This window comes from Elgaria multicarinata, chromosome 1 (assembly GCF_023053635.1).
Source record: "Elgaria multicarinata webbii isolate HBS135686 ecotype San Diego chromosome 1, rElgMul1.1.pri, whole genome shotgun sequence".
In the NCBI taxonomy this organism is placed as follows: Eukaryota; Metazoa; Chordata; class Lepidosauria; order Squamata; family Anguidae; genus Elgaria; species Elgaria multicarinata.
This window is the reverse complement of record NC_086171.1, coordinates 18,890,380-18,902,632: the sequence shown is the minus strand read 5'-3', so window position 1 is coordinate 18,902,632 and position 12,253 is coordinate 18,890,380. Positions and strand designations below refer to the sequence as shown.

General features: G+C 41.2%; 1 protein-coding gene across 1 annotated transcript in view; it reads right to left on the bottom strand.

Annotated features, from left to right (window-relative positions):
* STK31 (serine/threonine kinase 31) overlaps window positions 1-12,253 on the bottom strand; it is a 55,150-nt gene that overhangs the window by 42,096 nt on the left and 801 nt on the right. The window contains exons 2-7 of the mRNA XM_063147594.1: window positions 6,938-6,990; window positions 6,575-6,673; window positions 3,161-3,235; window positions 2,421-2,579; window positions 1,627-1,982; window positions 943-1,138 (exon numbers count right to left, since the gene is read on the bottom strand). Of these exons, the coding sequence (XP_063003664.1) occupies window positions 943-1,138; window positions 1,627-1,982; window positions 2,421-2,579; window positions 3,161-3,235; window positions 6,575-6,673; window positions 6,938-6,990 (938 nt within the window). The remainder of the gene's footprint in view (window positions 1-942; window positions 1,139-1,626; window positions 1,983-2,420; window positions 2,580-3,160; window positions 3,236-6,574; window positions 6,674-6,937; window positions 6,991-12,253) is intronic.

The following is a 12,253-nucleotide window of genomic DNA, read 5'->3' as shown; positions in this document are numbered from 1 at the left end:
GAGAGAGCAAGTGCCCTGCTGCAGTGTGCCAGCCAATTTCACTTTTAATCAACAACCTATGATCGGCCAGGACGTATGTTGTCAAGCGTGATGTGTGAACCTGGAGGTCTGGGTTGTATAGCAGCTAAACAATCCAGCGGTTAACCCGTGGTTTGCTGTTGGCTTAACCACTGGGTTGTTTAGCTCCTGAACAATTCAGCACTCCTGGTTCACACATCTCACTCAAAACCTATGAATAAACCAATCGTAGGTGGCTAATCAAAAACAAAAGTGGCTGGCGCACTACAGGCAACATTACCTGCTCTCTTCCACTTGTCACTGACAGGTTTGGGAGGCAGTCAGCAGGGCAACCATGCAAGAGGACGCATATAGACCTTGCTTGCTTGTTTTAAGCTTTATTTCTTTTTGAACGAAGCCTGGACTGGCACCTAGAATCAAAATCTTTAACAACAACAAAATATACAAATATATATCATAAAAAATGTAAAGCAATGTTTTGCCAACAAATGAGAAACAATAGCAAGTCAGCAGATACAGGAGTGTTGAATCCAATTAGTTCTTCCTCATCTGTTCCACAGGACAGGAGGGGCTTTCAGACTACACAAACCACTGGAACACAACACATTAATTTACTCTATATACAAATATGTATAAAGATGGAGCATCACCTTTTATTTAGTTATGGTTCTTTCAACATGAAGTTGTGGCGCTTTGCATTCTGTGATCCAACATGGTAACCATTACATGTTGGAAGGAAAAGAAAACCTGGAATAGAACTGGCTAACCTCAAGAATGTAGACCATTCTTTATCCAGGTGTTTCCTCTCCCAGTGACCAAAGAAAAACAAACATCTTCTGTATGTCACTGCATATCAGAAATAGGAGATGCCAGTTCTCTACTTTAAAGATGTCAGTTCAATACCTCTGAGATGCAGCACCATACCTCAAGATTGTGAGTAAGTTCCTCAACCTTTGATTCCAGTTCTTCATGCTGATGGAGAAGTTTCCGGTTTTCCTCTTTGACAGCCTCTTTCTCCTCTTTGAGCTTTTCGTTCTCCTCTATCATTTTCTGGTCCTGTTTGATTTTTTCCAGGCTAATGTTTGACACCCTTCTAAAGTCACACGTCACCATTTTCTCCCTATCAAAAAATAACGACAAAATCATCAACAGAAGCTTTAAGAGACTCTTGTTTTTAGCTGTGTATATTTATTGTTTTATATGGTATGCTTTTATCTGTACGCCGCCCTGAGATCTTAATGATATTGGGCGGGATACAAATGTTTTAAATAAATAATAAATAAATGAGGCTTTTATGGTGTAATTGCCATATGGTGGAATGTCACAAGGGATCTAGATATTAGCCTTCCATTTGTAGCCCTCTTGCGTTTTCCCACTAATTAGATCTTAGGCTAACTGTGGGTTGTTTAACCCACAAATAACCTATAGTGTCCAGGATTACATGTCACAAAATGACCTCCAGCTGGAGGGTGACTATGCAAAGCAGCAGCAGCACACACCGGGTGCATGATCTGACAAATCATGAGTTAATATGTTTTGAACTGTCACTTACCCTTCACAAGTCACTCCTCAGAAAGAGTTCTCGAAAAGTTCCCTGTTGTGACTTACTTGATAAACGGCACATGGTTTGAAGAATTATTCTCACTCCTGCCATTCAGAGGCGCATGATCGCCAAAGCTCCCCTTTACTCTATTGTTCATCGAAGGACTGCCTCTCATACCCCACAGGGGTGCTGAAGGTTTTCCATTCCAGGTTTGGCACATGGAGGAATCTGCTTTTGTGTCACAGGCACTACTGTTGAGGGGAGGTTTGCATCTCTCCACAAAACCTTTCTTACACATTTCTTCCCCAATATCCAGTAGGCTGCACTCTGCCTGAACCACAATGGTTCCGTCCTGAGATTCGGCTTTGTATTTTGTCTTCATTTCTTTTTCAAAAATCAAGCTATTCAAAAACTTCCTACCCTGCAAAATAAGTTTAGAAACATGGAAGAGGTCAAAACAGAGGTCTTATAAAACAGGGAAGTATAGAAGTATGGAACTGGGAGAGGCATCAAAGGTCATCACCTCCCTGCCAATGCAGGAAACCCACATAGTTACGCGCTTATTTCTAAATGATGATTTTTACAATCAAAAAAAGAGAGGTTATAACCTTATCTACATTAACTTAATTTTTACAATGAAAGGCAAATGTCAGTTTATTACAAGATTTCTAGAAGAACATAAAAAACCCTGAAACTGAGGTATTTAGCAACTTTCAAGTAAAGGAAATCAATATGGTTTGTTTCCTGTTTTTTGTTTTATTTTTTAAAAAAGTGTCTTCTATAGAAGCCCACATTGACCCCAACAATGGAAATTGCTTGACCACTAAACATTCAGAAAGATGTAAAAAGTCTGGCTCACCTGGTCAAACTGATTTAAATCTTGATTAGCTGGGATCTGTAATCCCCATAGTCTATACTTTTTTGCCACACTGGGAAATTGCAAGTCGGCCGGAATCTCAACTATTTCTGAACGACAGAGAATCTCAGAGTTTCCATAGTCAATATATAATACCTGGCACTGCGACAACAAAAATAAAAGCCAATTGTCTATTGAAGTTATAACTTAGAACAGTGCAATCCTATATATGTCTACTCAGAAGTAAGCTCCACTGAGTTCAGTGGGACTTACTCCCAGGTAAGTATACAGTATGGCAGCCTAATTATAAAGAAAAAGAGTAATAAAGAATCTGATTCAGGGTGAACAGCACAAAAGAGGCTCAAGCATTTACAGAATATTATATACTAAAAAAAGAAGTAACTCTGTTCATATTTACCCATTACAAGTAGAAGAAAACAGCCCAGAGGGTGGGGGGAAATGGTAATTCTGTGTTGTTATTTGAGTAGTTTGCATCATATTTATTCAAATCCAAGTTAGCCGTTTTTAAAAAGCAGTGCTAAAACAAGGCCAGAGAAATCTGAAACCATCAACATGAATGGCAGGATCAGCACGATCAACTAAGATTTGAACTTAAAAGCTTGGCAACTTGCAGAATTGCTTTACTTCTCAGAATTGCTTTCATACATAAACACAAGCTGTATTTCCAAAGATATTAAAGAAAATCAAGCTGAGTAGCTATTCTCTCAGAAGGTGTTCCTTGCCTTTTCATCACTGATAACCTTCAGCACTTTACATCTGTACCAACATGTATCTTCAGAAAAGCATCCTCCATAGATCTGCAGATGTGAACAAAAACAGGTCATTTCATAAGTCTGCACATTTTGTTTTGTTTTAAAAATCACAATAATCCATTGAGTCATTTCCCCCAGATGTTTGTAATTCAGTGAGCTATACAGCAGTGCGCAGGTGGCAGACGACCTATGGACATGGACCTGCCTTTTGAAGCAGCCTTTAGTGTTCAAACATGTCTACTGATGTGGAATTATGCAAGTAGTTCTTAAGGGATTTAGTTATGTATATTGCCAACAGAATTTGCCTGCGTTACATAGGAGAATTTGACACCCCATTCCCCCCTCCCTCACTAAATGTAACTATCATAACAAAACAAAAATAAAAATCACTACTAAAAGTTGGGAATCAACCAAGATTGCCAAAAAATTACTGAAGAAGCAATCCAACAACCACCATAGTTGGATCATTCATTACTTTTCCACCCTTAATATCATAGTCTGGGACCCAAAGAAACTCATGAGTAGTTTTGTGTGCCCAAGAGGGCTTTCTTGAACAGCAACCAGCCCTCCGAATCACATAACAAACTAATCCTGAAAATGGAAGCAGAGATGTGAAGGCCCAGAAAAAAAGCACAGGGTGGGGGGGACATATTGTGCCGTCACAAGGACTCCCCTCCTCCCATTTTTTCCACCAAAAAGTTGGACATTTATTTATTTATTTATTTATTACATTTATATACCGCCCCATAGCCAAAGCTCTCTGGGTGGTTTACATTTCAGGAAATACTGAAACTATCTTTTAGAGAAAGATTCCGATGAATTATTTTCTCCCTTCAAATGAGTCAAATGTTTAAAACAAGGTTTTCTTCACTCAAAATGACTCGTATGAAGACTTTTCTGACAGACAATTGAAGACACATTTCTGCCCTTAGGGGGTTGCCATTTTCACATGGGGAGCATACAGAGCCTTCGTTGCTTGCAAATAGCTGCATGCCTTCTTCTGGTGACCTGTGATAGAGTTTGGAGACGTTCAAAGCAAGCATCCTACATCTGTCGTCTTTTTGACCTGGTCCCTACCCTGTGGTTACCCTTTCCTCCACTCCCCTTAGACAACTGACAAAGACACCCTGCTACAAACCAAGAAACAAGTAGTTTATTGACACACCTTGCTGGAGGTGGGGCAGAAACTGAACGCGAACTATTGTGGAACCCAAAGTCTCAGAGGAAAGATTTGGGTGAAAAGTGAGCTCTAATCAAATCTCAGCCAAGGAAGTATACTACCACACTGATTTATTAAATTTATACAACACCCAACAATCAAAACGAATAAATACAACAATGGAAATATTAAAATATTAAAGAGCCAGCATTAAAGTTAATATTCACTGCAGCAGGTTAGAAATTAAATGCCTGTTGGAAGAGGAAGGTCTAAACCTGGCTCTAAACGTATACAGTGCAAATGCCGAGTGAGGATCTCCCTGGGAAGAGACAGGGGCCACTACAGAGAAGGCTCTTTCCCTGGTAGCCACCCGTCACATCACTGTGGGCAGCAGCACCCAGAAAAGAGCCTCCAAAAATAATCTTCACAATTGGGCAGCAACATTTTTCTCCCTCCCTAATACTAAAACCCAGGGTCATCCCATGAAGCTGATTGGTCTGAGATTCACAACAAGTATTATTTATTATTTATTTATTTATTACATTTCTATACCGCCCAATAGCCGGAGCTCTCTGGGTGGTTCACAAAAATTAAAACAATTCAAAGTATAAAACAACAGTATAAAACCATAATATAAAACACAATATAAAACACAATATAAAAAGCTCAACCAGATAAAAAGAGCAGCAATGCAAAATGACAAATTTAAAACACCAAGTTAAAATTTATTTATAGACTGTTAAAATGCTGGGAGAATAAAAAGGTCTTCACCTGGTGTCTAAAAGCATATAATGTAGGTGCCAAGTGAACCTCCTTAGGGAGCTCACACAGGAAACACTCACACAGCGCATAGTTAAACTACAGAATTCACTTCCACAAGATGTAGTAATGGCCACCAATTTGGATGGCTTTAAAAGGGGACTGGACAAATTCCTGGAGAAGACTATCAATGGCTACTCATCCAGATGGATATATGCCACCTCCAGAATCAGAGGCAGTATGCCTATGTACACCAGTTTCTGGGGAACATGGGCTTGATAATGCTATTGCACTTGTGTCCGGCCTGTGGGTTTCCCACAGGCAGCTGGCTGACCACTGTGTAAACAGAATGCTGGACTAGATGGACTCTCTCTGATCCAGCATGGCTCTTATGTTTTTAACATATAGGAGGAAACCATCAGGCATGAACATTCTGATGAAATTAAAGATGCATAAGATCGCTCTGCAAATTAATATGCCAAATAGTAAAATTTTAACTCCTTGTGAGGTGTGGCAATGCAGTACTTGTCATATTGAAAACTGAGATGCATGACAGACCTCTAATACAGCAAGAACACCACATCTACTCAAAAGCACAAATGTTTATTTCAACGGAACCTTTCTATAAGTATTGGTGCTGAGTGCGAATTCAAATGGAGCCTACTAGATCAAATAGGCAACCTTTTGGGTCTGCGGGCATATTTTATTTTTTGAAACATGTCTGCAGGCACCACCAAAAATGGCTGTTGGGGTGAGAGGATGAACTTACTTCTTCCTCTCCTCTTTCCTTCCTCCTCTCCCCCTCCCCCACTTATGACCCTCTTCTACTCCCTGCCTCCCCACCACCACCAATTCCTGCCACAGCAGGGGGAGAGAAGAAAGGCCAAGCAGGAGTGGGGGAGAAAGGCCCCAGCGGCTGTGCTGGGGGGAAAGAAGGGAAGGCATCAAGCAGTGGTGACAAAGAGGAGGGTAAGGTTGCAACAAGCACAATTGAGGTAACACCAGTGTGGCATAGTGGCTGAAGTGTTGGACTGGGAGTCGGGAGATCCAGGTTCTAGTCCCCACTCGGCCATGGAAACCCACTGGGTGATTTTGGGCCAGTCACAGACTCTCAGCCCAACCTACCTCACAGGGTTGTTGCTGTGAGGATAAAATGGAGAGGTGGAGGATTATGTACCCCGCCTTGAGTTCCTTAAGGAAGAAAAAAGGCGGGATATAAATACAATAAATAAAAATAAAACCCCAGCAGTAGGGAAGGAAAGGTGGGAAGGAAGGAAAGGCCTGCAGTGGAGGGAGGAAAGGCCATTGTGGCAGCTGCAGGGAGAAGGAAGGGCCTGCATTCCAATGGGGAGTGGAAGGGACACTCGGGTCTCGGAGGGTACCAGCGCACCCATTAGCACCATGCAGCCGACCCCTGTGCTAGATGTTCTTACATTAACACAAAAGGAACTAGGCATACCACCTACCTTGGTAAGATCAGGATTGCCAAAAACCGGGCTGGCTTGAGGACAGATCTCAGCAAGGGCACAGCCAATCTTCAAGATGTCATTATGTCTATTTACTTTCTGAACAACACAAGTTGAGATCAAAGTCAATGCGCACATGAAATACTTTCTTACTCTGAGTAGTTGGAGAACACACTAATAATACCGAAGTGCTACAAATTGAAAGTGTGCTCATCAAACTAGGGAAAAAGACTGGCTTTTGCCAAGTTTAATCGTGAAGAATTTCTATTTTGGATAGTACAATCACTCCCTCTGGCCATGATGTACCCCAATCCCACTTGATTCGGTAAACCTTTCCACCATCCACCACAATCTTGACCTTACCTGTGCCCAGAATGTTACGGCATCTTCCACGTGGCAGCCAATTACATTTTCAACTATGGGTGAGAAAAAATTAGAAGTCAACTCATGATTTCAGCATTAAGACAAGAAAGCGGTATTTTCTTAGTACATGTACCTTTATTATTATTATATGCTGAATCCTCCTCCATATTGGCAGAATCCAAGATGTGCAAACAATCCATCAGAAAAATGGTTTACAACACCGATGTTCTATGGAGAGTTCCAAGCTGTTGATTAAACAGGAGATACAGCACATCTTAGTAATAATTTGGGACTGCGGAGTATATATTTTACTCCATCATCTTCTCTCTTCTCGCCCTTCCATGACTTTTCTCAGTCTCCACTGCTGCTGGGAAGAGCCAGGAACCAGAGGGTGAACCGGATGCCTCACCCTCAAGAGATAAAAGCATCAGGTGCTATCTGATCCTAGTGAATGGGCGGCATTTTCCCCACTGCAGAACATTTAGAGAGCTGGACCAGCAGGCAGGAACATCTATGGCAGTGGAATCTTTTCTCTCAAAGGCCATAATCCTTTGGGAATAGTCCATCGGGAGCTGCACAATGGTCAAGGGTGAAGCCAAACACCCCTTTTCTCTCTCTCTTTCTGCCATCCCCCTTTTCACTCAATCTCCTCACCACCCCTTCCATGTTTGTCAGGAGAGAGACCAACAGCTTGCTCTTGCTAGAGGCACAAACTAAATGCTTGCAGAGGAATTTTTAAATCATGCCAAGGGCCGCACAAAATCAGGCCAAGGGCCAGAGGTTTATCCACCTCTGATCCAAGAACAAGGCAGTACACATTTTATATCATCATCTCCCCACCCCCACCCCCCCAACACTAGTGGCTTTCATTCTTTTCAGAAAAATATTATTTTTTCTTTTATTAGCAACCAACCTTGTAGTTGTGCTTTCAGACAGAATATTTTAAATAAATATAAAAACTCAGCTTAATAAAAACTTTGCTTTTGATCAAATAAAATAAAACAAAAAAGCCCTGTAAACATCTACCATGCTATACTCTTCTGCAGGCTTAAAAGCTTTGATCAATCATCAAAATCGTTCTTAACCTTGTTTACATTAGGGTTGTTTTGTTTTTTGAAGCTGAATAATTTTAATAAACTGCAATCCTATTAAAATGTCTGTATCTCTAATTAGAGCACTAGAGATACAAACCCTTCATTGCCCACAAAATAAAACCCAATTCTTATTTGACACTCAGTTAAGCATGTATGAGATTGTAGCCCTCATCTCCTACATGCAGATTGCCTTGTAAAATTCCTACATTGATTTTGTGTTATAATGTGAGGTGTGCTTTTTTTAAGCAGCAGAAAAATGTGCTGGAGTTGGGCTTGCAGTTCCACCTGATTGTCATTGCTTGGTGATGATGAAAGTCCACATTCTTTGAAATTGGGTGGGAAACAAAATGTCTGAACCTATACTCCATCCAATATTAGAAAATAATGTAATTATAGTAGAGGAGTTATAGTAAGTTCAATTCCCAGTGAAGAAATGGATGTAGTGTAAAACCCTGGATTTTTTTTTTAAAAAAATTACAAAACGTTTGATCGGATTAGGTCCAGACTAAGTTGGTTAAACCTGGCTCCCATTGAAATCAAGGGGGCTTCACTTAGCCGTTTTGACCAACTTTTCACATTGATTTCAATGAGACATATGTGCAACTTGTTCTGGATCCAATCAGCACATTTTGCATAGCAACAAGTATTTTACCCCAATAGCAAAGGAATCGGGAATGCTTTAGCAGGTTTCTAAGATGTCATTAAAATTCCCCCAGCCCTATGCCCCCCAATACAGTTTACTTTGCAAGCTGGAAATACCAACTGCTTTGGTAGACTTGCTTCCCCACCCCCCATGCAATTTCTCATTTTCCCAGCTAAAATAGAAGAGCAAAAATGTTTTCATATGTTTACATGTTGAACAAGTCTTTTTGACACACCACTGCTATAGACTTCATTTTCAGGATAAGAAAGGGCACTGCTGCTACTGAAAAGTATCAGATGCCTATAATTTTGACCATGGTGTTAGAAAAAAATCTTTGTGCAGTTCTGACTACAGGGCTAATGCAAAATTCAGTGTATATGATTCTACCTAGATAATATCTTGCAACTTCATTAGAGAGACCAGCCTAACTATGTAGCTTGATAAAACTGGCTTCAGTTCCCAAGCGTAAGGTTGTGGTTTTTTCTGCATTGGAGAAGGTCAGGCTGTTGAATCCAACACAGAGGTGGGAAACTCCAGCAACCTCCAGACAGCCGCAAGTTCTCCACCACAACATATGACTTAAGAGACACAGAAACAAATGGTTCCATTCCCAGAGCCAACATTTTGTACCTCCCTCTGGTTGGTGGGTCTTCATGACATAACAAAACACAAAGTAGATCACACATGCCTGAAGACTGCCCATCCCTTCCATAAATGCATTCTGCTGTTTCTTTTAATATCTTGCCAAAATCAGCTTTCCTGCAACTTCCAACCATTGGTTTTATTCCAACTCTACTTCCTCTTCTGCATGACAGCCTTTCAGATATTCATGTCTTCCCTTACTCTTCTCCAGGCTAAACATATCCAGTTCTTTCAACCTTTCATCATACTATCTTTTATCAGTCCTGTCAATAAATTTATTAATAATTTAATTTCTATCTTACCTCTCCACCCCAAAAATGGTGAGTTTCATTTCTAGGAGACAAAGCCCAGATCTAACTACTGCTTTAAAGCACTTTATAATAGTTTTGACAACTGTATATGGAGTGTGTTCCAACAGTTGTCAAAACTGTTATAAAGCGCTTTAAAGCAGTAGTGTAGATCCTGCCAAAGAGAGAGATCTCTATCCACTTTCTCCACATTATGCATTATATTAGAAGTCTCACATCATGTCCCCTATTCAACTATCTTCTAAACCAGGGGTGAGCAGAATGTATCTTTCCAGATGTTTTGGACTTCAACTACCAGAAGCCGTTAACAACATGCCCAATTGTCAAGAATACTGGGAGTTGATGTCCAAAAGATCCAGAGATTTATTTATTTATTTAGAATATTTATATACCGCTCCCCACTGAAAAATATTGGAGCGGTGTACAAGGTAAAATGAAAATAAAAACAGAATAAAACAGTTAAAACAAAACTTAAAAAGAAGATAAAAAAAAAACACCAACAACACAGAAATCCAAGGCTGCATGTTAAAGAAAGGCTTCTTGGAATAAAGATGTTTTCAGGAGGCGCCGAAAGGAGTACAAGGTTGGAGCCTGCCTGACCTCCAGAGGCAGGGAATTCCACAGGAGGGGCGCCACCACGCTGAAGGCTCTTCCCCTGGTGAATTCCAATCGGAGGATGGATCTAGGTGGAACCACCAGGAGCAGGCCCTCGGATGACCTCAGTGACCGGGCAGGTTGGTAAGGGAGAAGGCGCTCTCTCAGGTATCCTGGTCCCAAGTTGAGATCTACTTTTTGCCCATCTGTTCTAAAATAAAAAGCCACAAATGCTTTGGCCTTTCCTCATAGAGAAAGCGCTCCAAGTGCCTGATCATTTGGGTTGCCTTTTCCAGCTCTACAATATTGTTTCTGAGATCCAAGAACCAGAATTGCACACAGTATTCCGAATGTGGATGCAGCCCAGATTTACATGAGGGTATTACAATCCTGCCCATTTATTTTCAATCCTTTTCCTAATCACCCCTAGCACTGCATTTGCCTTTTCACAGCTGCTGTGCCCTGACTTAGCACTTTGATTTTGCTACCTACCCTGGACCCAAGATCTCTTTCCTGATTAATCACTGGCAATTCTGACCCCATCCATGTATATGCGATTAGGAGCAGGCAAATGGTAGAGTAATAATCCACAGGTGGGCAGGCAATGGTTGCAATATGTTCCCAGCCTCCCTCAAGGTGCGTTTGTCCTCAGCAGACTACCAATACCAGCAATCCGCTCAGCTGGGAGAAAGTACTGTGAGGTGGGGAGAGGCTATAGGGAAGTGAACGGTAGGCATAAAGCAGAGTCAGCTCCCCTCACCTACACCTCTTTTGCTCCAAAAAGCAGCAACTTCGTTTGAGAATGAAGAACCAGGTTTTAGCAGAGATCTACAGCCACCCCAACTACTGTGGCCCCCGACAGCACACTTCAGCACCAAACTCACTATGATTTCAGGAAAGTTAATGGAGGCTCTTTCAGCCTCCCACCAACCCTGCAGCAACAGCGGGATACAGGGTGACCAAATGGAAAGGAGGACACGGATCCTGTATCTTTAACAGTTGCATTGAAAAGGGAATTTCAGCAGGTGTCATTTGTAGGCATGCAGCACTTGGTGAAATTCGCCTTCATCACAACAGTTATAGCCCTGCCCTCTTGACCAGTTACAAGAGAGAGCAGGGCTTTTGCAGCTTCACAAACTTTCTGCAAGATTACCAAAATAAGCTTACCCACAGAGCCACAGTTCCGCCATACCTGCTGCAAATGATATTACAGTCCACAGCTTCTCCAGTTTAAAGGATCTCAGGTTGCAGGGGTGGGAAAGACCCATTGCCTGAAACCCATAGAGGTGCTGCCCATCAGAATACTGCACTAAACGGTCTCACTCAGTTTAAAACAGCTTTATAACTGTTTATTTAATACATTTTTATACCGCCCACTAGCCGAAGCTCTCTGGGTGGTTCACAGCTCTCTTTTAATGCTTTTAAATTACTGCATATGACAGGCACACTGAACTACAACAACCAAAACTCAAGAAAACCTTCCTCCCATATCTTCCAACACTGTGAAGGCCTGTTTTTAGTGGGGAGAAATGCTGCCTAAAACAGACTTCAGGATTGTGAGATCTACTTTATTTTTTACTATAACCCAAGATCTACCAACCAGAGCCTGGTGCAAAAAACAAACAAACTTAAAATTAAAGAATTCTGAGTCCAGGATTTTTTTCTGAAGAACTGAGGTCAGTCCTTCCACACAAAAATCCCCAGACTGTTTTCTCTTCAAAAGTATAACTGGGGTTAGAGGGAGAGAGAGAGTCCTTTTGTTCCTGCTCTTTTTAAATATTTGAGAGTAAAAAAAACCCTTATGGATCTCCTGCAAATCACCCAGAAATCTACCAGTAGACCTTTCGCCCACCCCTGACCTAAATACCACAGGTAGTTTACTTCAACTTAAAGCCAATGATTTTACTAAATATCAAGATAGTTGCCATCTTGTTTTCAAAGGGGCAAGATGCCTCGGCATAAAGCTGGACATTGCATAGTTTCTGCTTATAAAACAAACCAGTAACATCTTACAGCAGGAAAAAAATGGCAAATT